The sequence below is a fragment of the Chanos chanos genome, chromosome 12 (assembly GCF_902362185.1).
Source record: "Chanos chanos chromosome 12, fChaCha1.1, whole genome shotgun sequence".
Classification (NCBI taxonomy): Eukaryota; Metazoa; Chordata; class Actinopteri; order Gonorynchiformes; family Chanidae; genus Chanos; species Chanos chanos.
The window spans coordinates 22,114,451-22,131,004 of NC_044506.1; the positions used below are offsets into that span (position 1 = coordinate 22,114,451).

The 16,554-nt window shown below is 43.0% G+C and overlaps 1 protein-coding gene across 2 annotated transcripts; it reads left to right on the forward strand.

Annotated features, from left to right (window-relative positions):
- The first annotated feature begins 4,947 nt into the window (after positions 1-4,947).
- On the forward strand, positions 4,948-13,166 carry LOC115825068 (probable ATP-dependent RNA helicase ddx6). 2 transcript variants are annotated; one of them, XM_030788826.1, is made up of 13 exons: positions 4,948-5,193; positions 5,526-5,589; positions 5,813-5,917; positions 6,124-6,253; positions 6,584-6,730; positions 7,436-7,530; positions 8,232-8,354; positions 8,811-8,939; positions 9,178-9,294; positions 9,405-9,468; positions 10,222-10,323; positions 10,619-10,869; positions 11,291-13,166. In XM_030788826.1, exons 1-12 carry the CDS (start codon positions 5,009-5,011, stop codon positions 10,840-10,842), a joined length of 1,485 nt encoding a protein of 494 aa, XP_030644686.1. In that variant the 5' UTR covers positions 4,948-5,008; the 3' UTR covers positions 10,843-10,869; positions 11,291-13,166. The 2 variants fall into 2 exon arrangements, with proteins under 2 accessions (XP_030644686.1, XP_030644685.1); XM_030788825.1 differs by having other exon boundaries at positions 10,619-13,166.
- Positions 13,167-16,554: the final 3,388 nt, after the last annotated feature.

The following is a 16,554-nucleotide window of genomic DNA, read 5'->3' on the forward strand; positions in this document are numbered from 1 at the left end:
AAGACACTGAAGGCTCTGTCCTGTAGTGATTTGTTCTGTGTAGCAGTTATTATCCGATGTCCTCTGCGGTTATTATCATCTGTTTATCAGCACTCACGAGGCATAACAAATATATCTTTGGGGTCACTGTAGGTCATAAGGTTAGAGCTGCAGGTCAGGAACCAGAGGAGGGGTGATAATCCTGCACAGGTTCCAGTCTTTCTGCGTTGAACCATCAGTTTCCCCATGTTCTAATGCAGTCCCCTCAGATATGCCTCACTGAGGTTAAATAAAAGGGTTTTATTTTGTTAATTATTTAAAAAGGCTTCTGTATTTAGCCAAGGGTGTTGGGGTTTCTTAGTGACGTGGGCCAGTGCTGAGGCTTGATTATAATCAACTGCACTACTGGTTTTCATACTGTCTCATTTTAAAGGTGGTTTTAGTTAATGTTGAATGAAAGCAATATTTTCCTAATACCTCTGGGTGAGAAGCTACAAGACACCTTTGCTACTTATTGTAACTTAATAATGTATGTTGTGTATTTTCTTGAATGATTAAGAAGCATGTTACAGTCATAGATCTGTAAGCTTGACGGTTGAATGTTTACTGTAAATCTTTAGGTTTGGTTGAAGAATGACGAGGGGGAAAATGTTTTCTGTTTACAAAACAACAAAAAACTTTTGGAATTGTGTGTTGTTACTTTAACAATATTTTAATTTGTGAATAAATCACTCATGCAGAACTGTCTGGTCTTGTCTGATAGCCTGAGAACTTGCCTTTTTCTTCGCTTCATATCTCAACTAATCTACTGTTACAACACAGTCAGCAAAACGCTCTTAACAATTTGGATTCATAACAAATCACATCCCGATTTTTTTTTTGCCATCTGTAGTTTTAATGACAACATTTACATTTTCTCTACTAAATGTTTTCCCCTAAAAAAAAAAAAAAAAAAAAGAAGCTTGTCAAATGATTCATTATGAATAATATTTTTGATATTGATCAGTGATCATTGTTATCTCATTAGAATGAGTCTCGTTAACAAAACAACAGCAGCATGACCTTTAAAAAGGGGATTTTAACACCGCTGGCGACTCGGAGACCATGTACACACGGTGTTGTTTGTTTAGAGGCTGTAATCTGGTCTGGCCTGCTCATCTGCGCATACCTGTTTGTTTTCTTTCTTTTTATTCTCGATGATGAAAGAGATGGCTTTTCTTTTTCTTGCCAGCCTGCTCAGCTGTGGAGCAGGTCTGTTATGTCATGGTATTTAAACTCTGACACAGTGGAGTCTGAGCTGGTGGATGGTTTGGTGAAACGGAAAAGAGCTGATGTTCTCTGAGTAAACAGGGGGAGATTGATCAAACTCAGGCACTCTGATCAATACGTGTCACAGTGCTTTAAGCTCCCGTCTTAACATTTTAGTTCAGTTAAGTGAAACTGTTCATATGAATCACAGAGAACATGTAAGATTTTAAAATGTGAGCAGGTTAAGTAGCGACCATCCCCTGGCCTGGACCGCAACCTGACTTCACACATTAGTGTGTTTGGATGTGAACCCTGTTTAAACCCCATTGGCTGGGTGCAAAGACTGAGGATTCTAGCCTTATTTTACACAGTTTAACATTTCATTCAGAACTGACACTGACACTGATATCACAGGTTACAAATGCTCTGCATGAGGAAATAATTGACAAAAAAACACAGAGTTCCTGTGGGTTACCAGATGGACCCTACAGTGCAAACACTCTTCACTCCAGATCTTCACATGTTCAGACATGATACTACCCCCATACACACCAGATTAAAGAGTGGTCTCCTAAATGCCGCATCAGAATATCACTGGACCCTTGTGCCCATCTGTGGTGTACAGCGGAGGGAGTCTGTCTCCACTTCTTTTGCCTCTCAAAGATGCTGAGACTGTCCTGCTCCAAAAATCACATCCCACTAGACCCAGCTCAGAATCTGCACACCAACATTCCATGAACGGCTGCAGCTGTCCTGAAGGCAAAGCGATGACTCAACTCTTTATTAGTTAAGAATTATTAATATATTTGCCATGTTTCCAATATTTTGTCCTCCTTCTGACTGATCATGGATACTGTAGGCATTCCAGGTGTGTTTTTATTCTTCTCTTTCATGAATTTTGTACATCTGAGTTTTGCATCCAGTTATTCATGATAAAACATAGCGTAGCTTTTGTATTCTGAGTGCCTCCCATCAAAAGAAACAATGTTCTGCTCTGTAATTAAGTCACCACGAGTAGATTATGTTTTAATTATAAAATTATATTTTAATTTTCCTTACTGAGTCCAGTCCTAGCTGTATCGATAAATCAACTGTCACTTAGATGTGGCCATATTAACAGGACCTCTGTTTCAGCTGAGAGAGGACAGACATCTTCATTCTCAATTGATCTGTGTTGTGTCACAAGTGAGAATACCTGGTTATGAAGTTTTAAACTGAGATATTCACTTAGAGAGTTACCGTTTTTCAGAGCAGTATTACATATCAGTGGATTCTCAATCCACGTTGTAATCAGGATGAATATTTTGGTGAATTTATTATTTGTATTGTCCTGTGCGTATGATTTGGATAAACCTCCCACTCTGTTACTCTTACAGCGTCAGTATAGCTGATTTGACAGTGTGTAACAATACAAAATGTGTTCTAAATTAAATCCATTTAGTTTTGTAGTTTATCGAACAAAAACCCTTTGAATGGAGTAACAAATTTGACGTGCTGAATCAAAACACCGTTGTAAACGCGTCTGTCGCCTCCACACGAAAGATGGCAGCACCGAAAAAATGTCTTATATTCCCATGTCATCAAAAAGGAGGAGACGGGGAGGAAAAGGGCAACCATGTTGAAGTAGCATCAACAAAAACACAATACAAAGAGACGTGTTGGTTGAAGAGAATCGAATGATTTATTAAAGTACAAGAAGAGGTCAGTCACATGCACATACTATAAAATACATCAGCAACAGAAGCAAAAGGTAAATGTTTCAAAATCCCGAACTGATGGACATGGTTCTGTAACCGTAGAGTGTTTATTATGTAGCCTAGCCTAGCACACACGGCTAATGAAAAACAGCTAGCCAACAGTTATGCTAACCTACTGTTACTGCATTGGTGATCAGATAGCCCTGGATAGCTTTGCATTCAGTGTTATCTGGTATTATAAAGTGTGCAAATACTTCGTATTCAGTTGTTCTAATAACCACTAAACTAGCTAATGTCAGATATTAATCGAGGGTGCTCCTTGAAGCAAAAAGATAAAACGCAATGAGCCACAATCGCATCTTTGTAGCTGATAACGTAGCAATTCGATAGTTGTTCAATAATGATTATGTTGATCCGATCAAGTGTTTGTCATTGGAAGGAAATGTTTGCTCAACTTAGCCATCGCGAGCTAATTGGATAAGCGGTATAAGTTTTTCAGCAAGACACTGGTTAATAAAATACAATAACATCGTTTCGGCTCGACCCCTCACCCTCGTCTTTGTAACCAAAATGAGCGTCGAGCATGTGAATGTGTGAGGGGGGAAAGGGAAATCGCGCAGTTGTTGTGGTGTTTTTTTTGCGATGTTTCATATGGCAAGCTGCAACCAGTATGAACTTAAGTGTCTCAAACTCAGCCCGTACGAAAAGCTTCGAGTTTTGTCATCATCATATCGTTTATCTGTTAGGTGAAATACTGAACGCTCAGGTCGTGAGTTACCTCTTAAATGACATGCAATTACGCTGTTCTTTACTCTTGCCATTTAATTTTTCTAACCTAGTCTGACCAACGTATTCAAACCCACTCAGTCCCATATGAGTGGATGGGGTTGGCTCTAAACAAGGAAATGTAAGATTACTGGAGAGTTGAAGTGGCTAACGGAATGTACTTTTGACAAGCGACTCGCTTAAGGTGCATGTTTAGACTAATGTATCTATCTTTGAATCTGTGTATCTATCTAATGTATCTATAACTGTGGCCTACCGACCAACATCTGCAATCAGCTGTTTGTTAAGATTTATACATCAGTTGGTGTTACAAGTGGAAAAATGATATTTTAGTGCATCCATGCCAAAATAACTTAAATCAACAGATCAAAATTATTTTTGTCATTCAGTCTTCTAAAACTGTTTATTAAAACGATTGATTTAATAAAATGATTGAATATGTTCCTTCAACCTGTTCCTGTCAGGTGGCAGAGGTTTAGGCTTACGGAGGAAACGTCATTACCGTTTTTCCTCGAAACAAACGCATGCTTTCGAATACACTGATACAGAGGCCGTTGTCGGGGAAGCGAAGATAACTTGCTGAGGACTGTGCGTTTTTGAAGACTGCAAGGATAACTTTTGACTGCACTCATCTCTACTGGATTGACTCTCTGATATTTTGCCCACCTGTCAAATGTAAAAATAAACTGTGGACCTCAAGTTGCTTGAGTAGAATGCGAGTGAGAATCCAAGAATCAAGGATTAATTTAGTAAGCAGCCTGACAAAAGTTAAACATTGAGATACTGAACTGTTTGAAAGGACAAGAAAAAAAGCAAACAAACCACAAAAAAAGCTGCAAATTTCTCCCTTGCTCAACTTGCCTTAGCGGTTCTGTCGCAGGACTTGTGTTTTGTCATACCTGTCCATGTATAATTTTTCTATACTGTGAGCAGGTATTTTGCATTTACGCATATGAATGCCCATTTCTCTTCGTTTTGAAGAGCACTTGTGCTAAATCCATTTTGTTTTAATGTCAGTTGCTCTTTTTTTAAAAAGAGGCTACACTGTACACACATAGTTGTAAATACTGGACTTCTTTCCTTGAAACTTTGGAAGCAGAGAACATTGTAAATACTTTGTTATTACAATTTGTAACAAAACCTTGACAGTAACTGGGAGCAAACAAAGAAAAAATAATTAAAAAAACAAAACAAAACAAAAAAGTCAAATTTGAAGAGGAAGAGGAAGAAGAAGAAGAAGGAACCTTAAACTTTTTAAAGAAAAGAAGAAGAAGAACTGAAGAAAAAGACGAGACAAGATGGCTTCTGCGAGAACAGAGAACGCAGGCCCCGTTGTCATGGGGATGAACAAGCAGAACGGGCAGCTCAGAGGACAGCCCAAACCAGCCTCACCATCAGGACCCCAGGCGGCTAACCAGCTGGGAAAGGCCCCCGCAGGACCGCAGAAAGCGGGCAGTGAGTCTCAGACCGGCCCGGGTATTAGGTGAGCCTGACTGCCTCTCCGTGGCTCTCACACCCACACTGTACCATAAAGGAAATTCAGCAAAATGTTAAGAGCTGATCCTCTGAGAGGATCTTGCTTAGTGTTGTGTCCTGTGCTCTCATCCACCTCTGCACTGTGAGATCAGGACACACTGCTGTGCTTGGCTTTAGGTCAGCTCTTTATTTAATCCCAGGTTTGAGACTCAGTGGTATAAAGTGCAGAGACATAGAGGAGCTTTTAAAAGGACCAGGAGCACATGGCTTTGAGTGGATTAGAGGACCGGCAGTGAAATTGTATTGAGAATTTCTCTCTCTTTTCTCTCCATGTTTCAGGTTTGGTGATGACTGGAAGAAGAGCTTACAGTTACCACCCAAAGACAACAGAGTCAGAACTTCAGTAAGTCTCTCACAGGGACACAGGGTCCTCTGCTCATATGTTCACATGTATACTCCCAGGGCTCGCATCTAACTGAAAACTGACCTCAGATCAGAATAATCAGTAATGAAACTGAGGCTGAAGTAGTTGACCGTGTATGTTTTAGCACCGAGAGACGCACAAACCGTGTTGCATATATTTGTAATGTAGCATCTAACCCTTCTCCTCTGTCCTTGCCCTGTAGGATGTGACAGCCACGAAGGGAAATGAGTTTGAAGACTACTGTCTGAAGAGGGAACTGTTGATGGGGATTTTTGAGATGGGCTGGGAGAAGCCATCTCCCATTCAGGTAATACAGCTGCTTACCTCCCATTAAAACTCACAGACCTGGAGAAAATATAGCATCTGTGTTATGTACGTATGTGATCTGACAGGTCAGGACGACAGCACTGGCACTGGCACTGAACTGTGGAACATGGATTGGTTCATTTTTTTGCTCTCTTAACCTACCCAGCTGTACGTTTATGGTCTTGTTTGTTTGTTTTCCTGTCATAGGAGGAGAGCATTCCCATCGCCCTGTCTGGTCGTGACATCCTGGCTCGGGCCAAAAACGGAACAGGGAAGAGTGGGGCGTACCTGATCCCTATGCTGGAGAGGATAGACCTGAAGAAAGACCACATTCAGGGTGACACTTCCTCCCCATCTCGCTCTCTCTCTCTCTCTCTCTCTCTGTCTCTCTCTCTGTCTCTCTCTCTCTCTCTCGCTCTCTCTGTCTCTCTCTCTCTCGCTCTCTCTGTCTCTCTCTCTCGCTCTCTCTGTCTCTCTCTCTCTCGCTCTCTCTGTCTCTCTCTCTGTCTCTCTCTCTCTCGCTCTCTCTGTCTCTCGCTCTCTAGTCTTTAGTCTTATAGGGTATCTTACGGTGAAAATGTCTACAGTGAGTAACACTCTCCTTATCTTTCTCCCCTTCTTTCTCCTGTCTCTGTGTGTGTGCGTGTGTGTGTGTGTGTGTCTGTAGCCCTGGTGTTGGTGCCCACGCGTGAGTTGGCTCTGCAGGTCAGTCAGATCAGTATACAGCTCAGTAAACACCTGGGTGGTGTGAAGGTCATGGCCACCACTGGCGGCACCAACCTGCGGGATGACATCATGCGCCTGGATGAGACCGGTAATCCTCACCAACCGTTCACCCCATGGACAATGTGTGTGTGCGGGTGTGCACGAGCGTGTGTGTGTGCGGGGGGGTGTGTGCGTGGGTGTGCGCGAGCGTGGGTGTGCGCGAGCGTGGGTGTGCGCGAGCGTGTGTGTGTGCAGGGGTGTATGTGTGTGTGTGCGCGCGAGCGTGTGTGTGCGTGTGCGCGGGGGTGTGTGTGTGTGGGTGTGTGTGCACGAGCGTGTGTGTGTGCGGGGGTGTGTGTGCGTGTGTGTGCGCGAGTGTGTGTGTGCGCGAGCGTGTGTGTGTGCGGGGGTGTGTGTGTGTGTGCGCGCGCGAGCGTGTGTGTGCACGGGGGGGTGTGTGTGTGTGTGTGTGTGTGTGTGTGCGAGCGAGCGTGTGTGGGTGTTTGTGTGGGTGTGCACTAGCGTGTGTGTGCGCGTGTGTTTATATTCTAGGACCTGAGGCATAGTAGAGAAGCCTTAGGCAACTTTAACAGGCAAAATAGCTTCAGTCTCTGATTTATTCACATGTATGGCTTAATACGTCCCTCTGGTCTAAAGACTGCTTTTTTAAAATTTTTGATTTCCAATTCGATATCTGTCAGATATCAATTTTGTCATTTTTACCAGATGTACTGTGTGTAGATGACAGTTGCATAGAAAAACAGCTCCTCGTCAGGTGGCTTATGAACTGGCTCTGTGTTGTGGTCTCTCTCAGTGCATGTTGTCATAGCGACACCTGGCAGGATTCTGGACTTGATGAAGAAGGGCGTGGCCAAAGTGGATAAGGTCCAGATGATGGTAATGGATGAGGTGAGTCTGTTTCACCGCGCTCTTCATAAACACACTGACGTTGAGCAAAACCCACCTGGTTGTGCCCCTGGTCCAGCGCAGGTCCTGCAGTAAATCCTGGCCAGTCATGAGTGTTTTTATAAAGGACATGAATGTATGTACCTTAGTTATTTTATCTCTGTCTGAGAAGTGTCTCTCTCACTGATCTGTGATTTGTGGAGTATGTTTTGCACCCTGGCCTACAGAAGCAGAGGTGACTTAGAACTTTCCTCTGTAAGCTGCCATTGGCCTTGTAGTTAGCCTGCTTCCTGTCACTGCGGTTTTGCTAAGTGGCCTAAAGCTGAACAGAGTGTCAGGCTGGAACACGTGACGTGTAACTTGAGTCAGGAGAGCAAGAAAACTGAATCTGGACCGGTGCTCTGTGTTCTTACTCGATTACGAGAATGTCTGCACTTCTTGTTATCATCATGAGTTGACTTTGGACGATATGCTAGACAGAACAGCCTAAAGCTCGGGTTGTATCTGGCCTGTGGCATATTCTGGAAATGCAAAGCCCTTTGAGCTAAACTCACTTTTGTGTGTGAAATTTATGTTCTCAAAGATTGTGAGGGGAGTGTACCTGCAACAAACTTAGTTTGAAACCAACTTGAAACAGTTCTTTATGCTGAGTGCTGCTGCATCGTCATGGTTACCGGGCTGCGTGTACCCTCTCGTCCCGCCAGGCTGATAAGTTGCTGTCTCAGGACTTTGTGGTTCTGATTGAGGATATCATCCGTTTCCTGACCAAGAACAGGCAGATTCTGCTCTACTCAGCCACTTTCCCCATCAGCGTCCAGAAGTTCATGGTGAGAGAAAGAAACAGCTCTTATTTTATGCATGGATCGATCATCAGTTCATTTAGGCCGTGTGTGTGTGTGTGTGTGTGTGTGTGTGCATGAATGTGTGTATGTGTGTGTGTGTGTATATATGTGTGTGCGTGAAGGTGTGTGTGCGTGTGTGCGCGCGTGAATGTGTGTATATATGTGTGTGTGCGCGTGAAGGTGTGTATATGCGTGAAGGTGTGTATATGCGTGTGTGTGTGTGTGTGTGTGTGTGTGTGTGTGTGTATGGTGTGTATGGGGTTTGGGGAAAGAGACAGCAGATGCATCAGGACACAGTTATCTATCTGTCTATCCAAACAAAATCGCCCTCCCTGTCTCTTGCTCTCTCTCTCTCTCTCACTCCCTCCCCCTCTCTCTCTCTCTCTCTCTCTCTCTCTCTCTCTCTCTCTCTCTCTCTCTCTCTCTCTCTCTCTCTTGCAGGCGAAGCACCTGCAGAAGCCATATGAGATTAATCTGATGGAGGAGCTGACACTGAAGGGTATCACTCAGTACTACGCCTATGTCACCGAGAGACAGAAAGTCCACTGTCTCAACACACTCTTCTCACGGGTAAACACACAGACGCACACACACATACACCTCATAAACATAAACAACCACAGAACTGCTCTATAGGGTTTTTTGCACGTGCATATTACAGTTACATCCTCTCGCTGTTATCATTTTGTATTGTCAGAGGGAAACAAGTTAAAGTTCTCTCTCTTTGTGTCTTTTCACCCCCCCCGCCCCCTCTTTCTCTTTCTCTTTTTCTTTTTCTTTCTCTTTCTCTTTCTCTTTCTCTTTACAGTTGCAGATTAACCAGTCAATTATATTCTGTAACTCTACTCAGAGAGTGGAGTTATTGGCCAAGAAAATCACCCAGCTGGGATACTCATGTTTCTATATCCATGCAAAAATGATGCAGGTCAGTGTCTTTGTGTGTGTGTGTGTTTTTTCTCTCCACTTCAAGATAATGGTTTCAGAATGAAAGAGCATGTCCTCATACAAACTCTCTTGCTGTTGTCCCTCTGACAGGAGTACAGGAACCGTGTTTTCCATGACTTCAGGAACGGCCTCTGTAGAAATCTGGTCAGCACGGGTCAGTCTGTCCTCTATTTCAGCCCTGAGAATATCTTAAAGAACCTCTAGTCTAGTCCAGTGCAGTCAGTCTGTCAGGATAGCCTGTGGGCAATGTTTCACTGGCATGCCCCAGTGTTTTATTCTGGTCTTCTAAAGGTTAATGACGTTTTTTTTCTCATTTTAAAACCTAGAAATGCCTTTAAAATCAGTAATAGATATATATATATGTATGTGTGTGTGTGTGTATATATATATATATGTATGTATGTATATATGTATGTATGTATGTATATATACGGGGCAGCTGTGGTCTAAAGGTGAGAGAACCAGGCTTGTGACCGGAGGGTTGCTGTTTCGATTCCCAGGACCAACGTCCACGGCTGTGTGCCCTTGAGCAAGGCACTTAACCCCACTGCTCCTGTGTCTGGTGTGTGTGTGTTCACTACTGGTGTGTTGGATGGGTTAAATGCAGAGGACAAATTCACTGCTCACTGTTCGCAGTGTGTGTGTGCAATCACAGAGATTTACATTTACATTTATATCTATATATTGGCTGGTCTGTGGACATAACCAGATTGTAGCCAGAACCCATATGAAACACTGTCACTGTTTTGATCTGTAATGAAAGACACACGCAGGGCTCACACACCTGTCACAGCAGGGCCCTCTGGGAGGGATTTTTTTGTGGGCTTTCAGTTAACCCTGATGATTAAGTCCTGATTAGACCCAGCGAGTCATTTCAAACAAATAAAAGTCCTCCTTTGGTCCTTAGATCTGTTCACCAGAGGCATCGACATCCAGGCGGTGAATGTGGTCATTAACTTCGACTTTCCTAAGAACGCAGAGACTTACCTGCACCGCATCGGCCGCTCAGGTGAGAACAAACCCACCGATATCAGAGAGTGGAAATCTGCTTTTGTTCCATTACTGTCTCCACTTCAGTACCTTTGGTTTTGTGTTTTTTTTAACATGTAACACTTGCACTTGGATTGGAACTTTGGAGAGAATACAAAAAGGTTATCATTCAGTGGCAACCCAGACGAGACCCTCAGTCCCAAAGGGAAGGTGCATCTCACATCAGAAAGTCGTGGTTTGAATTCCATGAAAGCCAAGTCTCTCTCTCTCTCTCTCTCCCTCTCTCTCTCTCTCTCTCGTCCCTGTGTTCCCAGGGCGGTACGGTCACCTGGGCCTGGCCATAAACCTGATCACGGCGGAGGACCGCTTTAACCTGAAGGCCATTGAGGACCAGCTGGTCACCGACATTAAGCCCATCCCCAGCAGCATTGACAAGAGTCTGTACGTGGCCGAGTTTCACTCCGCCAGCCCTGACGCTGAGGTGGAGGCCGAGGAGAAAGACCCCCCACGGCCCGCGAGCAAGCCCCAAGACCCCTGAGGGTCGCCGAGGACACAGGTAACACAGGTCAGTGGGATGAGGAGGCCTGGGTGGAATGTTGTGGTGTGTTAAAGATTCACAGGGGTCTGGGTGCACTGGTATAGTGTGGTGTCTGGACAGAGCTTACTTTGGCTTACTTCTCGTTGTTTTACAGAAGTGTCAAACAGAGCAGGTTCACTGAGATGTGTAAGTGTTTGTGTAGAAAAACAGTTGAGTCACGAGCGTGTGAAACAGGACGGGTGGATGGATGAGTGAAGAGATGAATGAGTGAAGAGATGGATGAGTGAAGAGATGAATGAGCTGATAGACAGATGAGTGTTTTTTATTTTATATAGAGTATAGCCGCTCTGCAGAATGAGACAGTACCTGAGATGCAGCGACATGCTGTTACCGTGACAACAAACTGTTTGACCTCTCTAACCTTTGACCCTCCTCTCCATTTCCACAGGACTAAAGGACAAACAGAAATGTGGCTTTTTGCACAAACCTCTGATTTTCTACACCAGCTTTCAGCTCCCCCCCCCTCCTTTCTTTTCTACTCCGATCATTTTCTATCAATGCACTGTTTGTCTCTTTTCAAACAGAAGCTGTGATTGGATCAGTGAAAGTCAAACCACCAGTGTTTTGCACCAGAGAGAACACGCCCTCTTACCTCTAAGAAAAGATGCTATTACATTCCAGAGTCTGTTGGAGAACTCACAGTTAAGATGGCCTGGTCAGAAAAGAAGGACGGAGAGGAACTGATATTTAAAAAACGGAAAAAAAAAAACAAAAACAAAACGGCGCCAGGCACGCCAGCCTGTTTGGGATTTCAGTGAATCTTTTCATGTTTATCACAATCTTGTGATAAACTGGTTGATACCGGCCTATGCCAGCAGGCTAGTGAGTCCACAGATGTCAGTTCAATAATTTATACTGTTCTGGATATGGACTTCTCATATTCAGTACATACTGCTGACTTACAGTGCGCGCACACACACACTCACTCACACACACACACACACACACACTAACAGTCAATTAAGTGCCTTAGAATGACTGATGTGGTCATAGATACACAAATACACATGTAGATAATGAGAGTTAGCCAGGTTTCTCTCTTATACAGGAGAATGATGAGCACGTAGGGCAGCTGTCATGGTAACACTGACTGTGTGTGATTAGGACATGTTTTTAGACAGTGTTTACAGATTTTAAAACTCCACAGACACCACAGTCAGTGAGGACTAACTCAACAATACTAGTTATTGAAAAGAGAAATTTGGGACAATGCTGGAAAAAGCTAGGAACTAACATCTGTGAGAAGAGCTTCCTTATTCTGACTGGTGCTTTAATGAAGCCTCTGTTTGACAGTGTGCTGTTAAACTCTTTAGCTTACTGCAGCCTTTAGCTTACTTTCCCTGTATGGCAGATAGGCTGTAAAGCAGACCTGAAGTCAAAAGCGTAAAACACAGTGGACTTTATGGCCTTCCATCTAGTTTGAGTTTCAGGGTCTTTGCTTGGCTCACCCTTTTTTTTTTTGTTTTGTTTTGGGGTTTTTTTTTGTAAAACACTTGCAGCTTTTTTAAGGGCAGTATCACTTGGCTCAGCTGTTGCGTCGTCGTAATTTGGCTGCGACCAGTGATGTGTGGAAACCAACCCCTTTACCTTAGCGTTCACCTCAGCTCCGCGACACTCGTCCTGAACGGAGGAACAGTTGGTTTTATTCAGGCGGCAGAGTAAGAGGGTTTTCAGTGCAAAGGGAAACTCAGAACTCTGCAAGACGCAGAAACACAAACGCCTGAGGTTCTCCCAGGCGGAGCATAATAATGAGTGAAACCCTGCAGTGAAGCACTGCTGGCAGCTGACTGTCTCTCACAGCCCCACACACTGTCTTATGTCTCCACGGTGCTCTGCCCACACCTGACCTTTCCCTTCATTCTGTCTCTTTATTATTTTATTATAAGATATCTTTGGGTCTTGGTCCAGACAGGTCCTACCCAGGGTGTATGGAGTCTGCACACTGGGGAAACTCACGCGAGTCTTTTGGCAGAGAGGAGAAAACGTTTCCCCAGCCTGTCACCTGTCACGTTTGGTCTGTTCAAAGACCTAACGTGTTTTTTTACTCAACTCTTTATCATAGGCGCCGGCAGACAGAAGTGTTCAAGATTGTTTGCAGATAAAATGAAACTCTGATATTTTCACGCTGAGGAGTGGATGGTTGGAAGTCACTTCCTCTGGGTGTTTGTGAAAGGCAGGGTGTATAAATTTAGAATAAATTAGAGTAGTTTAAGCAGTCATTTCTTTATTTGCTGCAGAGACTAGCTGATTAATGACAGGAAACACACACACACACACACACACACACACACACACACGTGCAGCGCTGTCCTGTGTTCTGTGTGACTTGACTTGGCCTGGCCAAGAGACTATTATTTGGAAGGTGATATTAAAAAAAAAAAAAAGGTTGTGTTGTCCTGTGTGCAAAGCCTGGGCCTGGTTTGTCAAAGTAGTGTTTTTTTGTTTTTCTTTCAATAGTTTTATTCTCTTACTAGAGGAAGTTTACCGATGTCAATTTTACAGAGACAAACGGGGCAGTTTTTTCTAATGGTTTCCATAGTTACTTTCCTTTGTTTGCCATTTATTTCAGTTTTATTTATTTTATTTTTTTTTCATCCAAGTTTTATTGATGAACGTGTGCAAACTTGGTGGTGCTGTAAAGCTGCGTAAACTTCTGCCTGCTTTGATTTGGTCCTCTGTACCTGCCGGTGGTTTCTCTCACTCATCCAGACTTTACGCTGCTTCATGCTCTGGACCACATTTTCAGTCTTTTTCTTTTTGATTCTAAAAGATATTGAATGTTTTGGGGTTTTTTTTGTTTGTTTTTTTTGGCTTTGTGTTTCAATGGGAGGTCTATAAATCTGTAATCTGTCCCCCCCCCCCCCCCCCCTTTATCTGGGGGTGTTTTGTTCTGTTTGTAAATGTGTTAAAAGGGTTTTTGTCTCACATTTCTGATTCTGAATTTTGAGTTTCTATCCAGTTTCTAAGAGCAAAACTGTAGCATCTTCTAACTGGCAGCTGTGATGTTTGTTTGTTTGTTTGTTTGTTTTTGTACTTTTTATTTTTTTTCGACAGAGATATTTTTACTGCTATAAGACATAAGAAGAGGGAAACGTTTAATATATTGCTTTTCGTCCTTTTTTTTGAGAATGAATCTTTTTTTCGCGTGGCGGGGGCGCGGGGCGGATGCAGTATTATGCACCAAACACTGGTCTCAAAAGGTCAACCCCTACACTTCATTCTTCAGTGCTACACCGGGACACCTGCGTGGAACTCCGCCCCCATGCCCCGTCATGTTAGGGTAAATGGGGTAAGAGTGACCAGTTGCTTCATTTTTTTTTTTTTTTGTTGTTTTTTTGGGTTTTTTTTTTTTTTTTTGCTCTGAAGGTCAAAACCAAGACATTCTCATGACAGACTGACTCTATGCATTGTGCTGTCTCTCTTTTTTTTATTATTATTATTATTTTTTTTTTTTTTTTCAAAGCTCTCTTTAAAACTTGCATTAACCTCAGTCCCAAACCGTCACCTTTTTTGCCTGACTTCCACAGTAGACCCTTGTGCTGCCAGGCATGTGCTCCAGAGAGCAGAGAACTCTGTACCAGTACAGAGGCTCTCTCACTCTCCTGGTCCAATATGCTTCATATGGTGATGGGGTAGGGTGCTTTTTTGTTGTTGTTGTTTGTTTGTTTGTTTTGTTTTTTGGGTTTTTTTTGAGAAAATTACTTCAGTTTAAATGGTTTCTGGGATTTAATGTTGTTTGTCATTTACAAACAGCAGAAAATGTTGGGAAAAAGGAATTTACTTCATGTGACATTGCAAATGTTTCTTTTTTTTCTTAACACTGACTTTCTTTCAGGATTTGAAGCAAAAACCAAAAAGTGTGAATGGCGTGAGTGTGTGTGTGAGAGTGGGTGTGTGTGAGAGTGAGTGAGTGAGTGTGTATGAGTGAGTGAGTGTGTGTGTATGAGTGAGTGAGTGTGTGTGAGTGAGTGTGTGTGTCTGTGTGAGTGTGTTTGCGTGTGCATGTGCAATTAATAGGTATTTACTTTTGCTGTGCTCCTTAGTATGGGTTAAATGTTTAAGTGTGTATGTAAGAGAATTTTCAAGGATGAATGAGGCTTCTCATCACTTGTGTGTGTGTGTGTGTGTGTGTTTGAGCATGTGCGTGTGCGCGCTCAACACCCAAGCATAAAATGAACCGGGTGGTTTAGTATCGATTAGTATCTAAACTGAGCCAGTCACCAAACGGAGAGGAGAAAAGAAACTCAAACGAACGGTCACTGACTGGGCTGAAAACATGATATACTGGTGTTACTGGTGGACCAGAGCAAGAATATGTGGCTGTGTTAGAAAACCATGCCCAGTTTTACTGCTAGGTCCACTAAATTAAAACCTGTACAGGGAAAGGTTTGGGGGTCAATAAATTAGTCAACATGTAAGGTAGTGAAAGCCCAAAGCTTGTGTCTGGTGTCAAACAGGATTGGGTCAGATCACACAGGCATTGACATAAGCTGTTTAGCAGATGGGTGCTCTGTATTGGGTCTGATCTGGTCGCCTCTGGTCTCTTTTTCCTCTTTATTTTAAAAACCGCTCTGTGACTTTTTCCGGGTCTTAGAGACTAAACTTTAATTCCTACAAACAGAACTGGAACAATGTAAAGTAGCCACGTGGCGTGAGAAAGAGTGAAAGAACAACTGTCTTTGAGCGAATGGAGAAAAATTTCATCATAATGTTTATTGCTTTTTGACCTGTGGTGTTTTGCTTTATGTTGATGTTCAGTGTGGAACAGTGGCTGTTTGTGCTTTTTTTTTTTTTTTTTTTTTTTTTTTATTCGGGTATTTTTGGGGGCGGGGGTGGAGGGGGGGGGGGGTCTTTTTATTTTCAATCTGCCTCAGAAGGAAGAGATGTAGACATCCAGTTCTAGTTTGGACTCAGTTCCTGGAGAGTCGAGAAACGTGATTTAAAAAAAAAAAAAAAAATCATCCAGGAATGAACGTTCAGACGTTCCAGGGAAGGAGCAAGACACTTCAGACACCAGCATTCGGAGCTGCTCCCTGGAAACAGATTCCAGCTATCCACATCTGGGCAGCATATTCCTCTAACTGACTAATTCCCAGGGAAATGTACTACTGGAGTGATTTACTGTGTGATGTCTTGTGTTTTCCCCAGCCAACTGAAATCAGCCTGAAGTCATATTGGGATATCAAATTAAACAAGTCATTTGGGGGCAAATGGTTCACCATCAGCAATCTCTTGGGGGGGGAGAGGGGGAAGGAATGTTGCCAATCTAAATTCATGATTGTTTTGGTCTGTGAACCTGACTGGACTCAGATGTCCCCCTGCAGAGGTGCTATGGAGTCAGGTGGAGACAATCTGAATAAAGATATGATTCAATTTCAGTATTTGAAGTTTTTTTTTTTTAAAGATGCACCCCTTTTTTCCCCCCTTAAAACACAATTCTTCCACTGAATTTGTTGCTACCTATCTCAGCCTGTTCTTAGACATGTCTTGAAGAAAGTGATAGAAATGCAGGGGCTTATTCAGATGTAATAAAACCACAAACTACATCTCAACCTGCGTATTTCTGGTATTTTTCCTCCCTTTAATCATATATCACTATATCCGTCATTAGGCATGGGTACAGCTGCGTCCTCCCGTAAACACTTAAGGAGG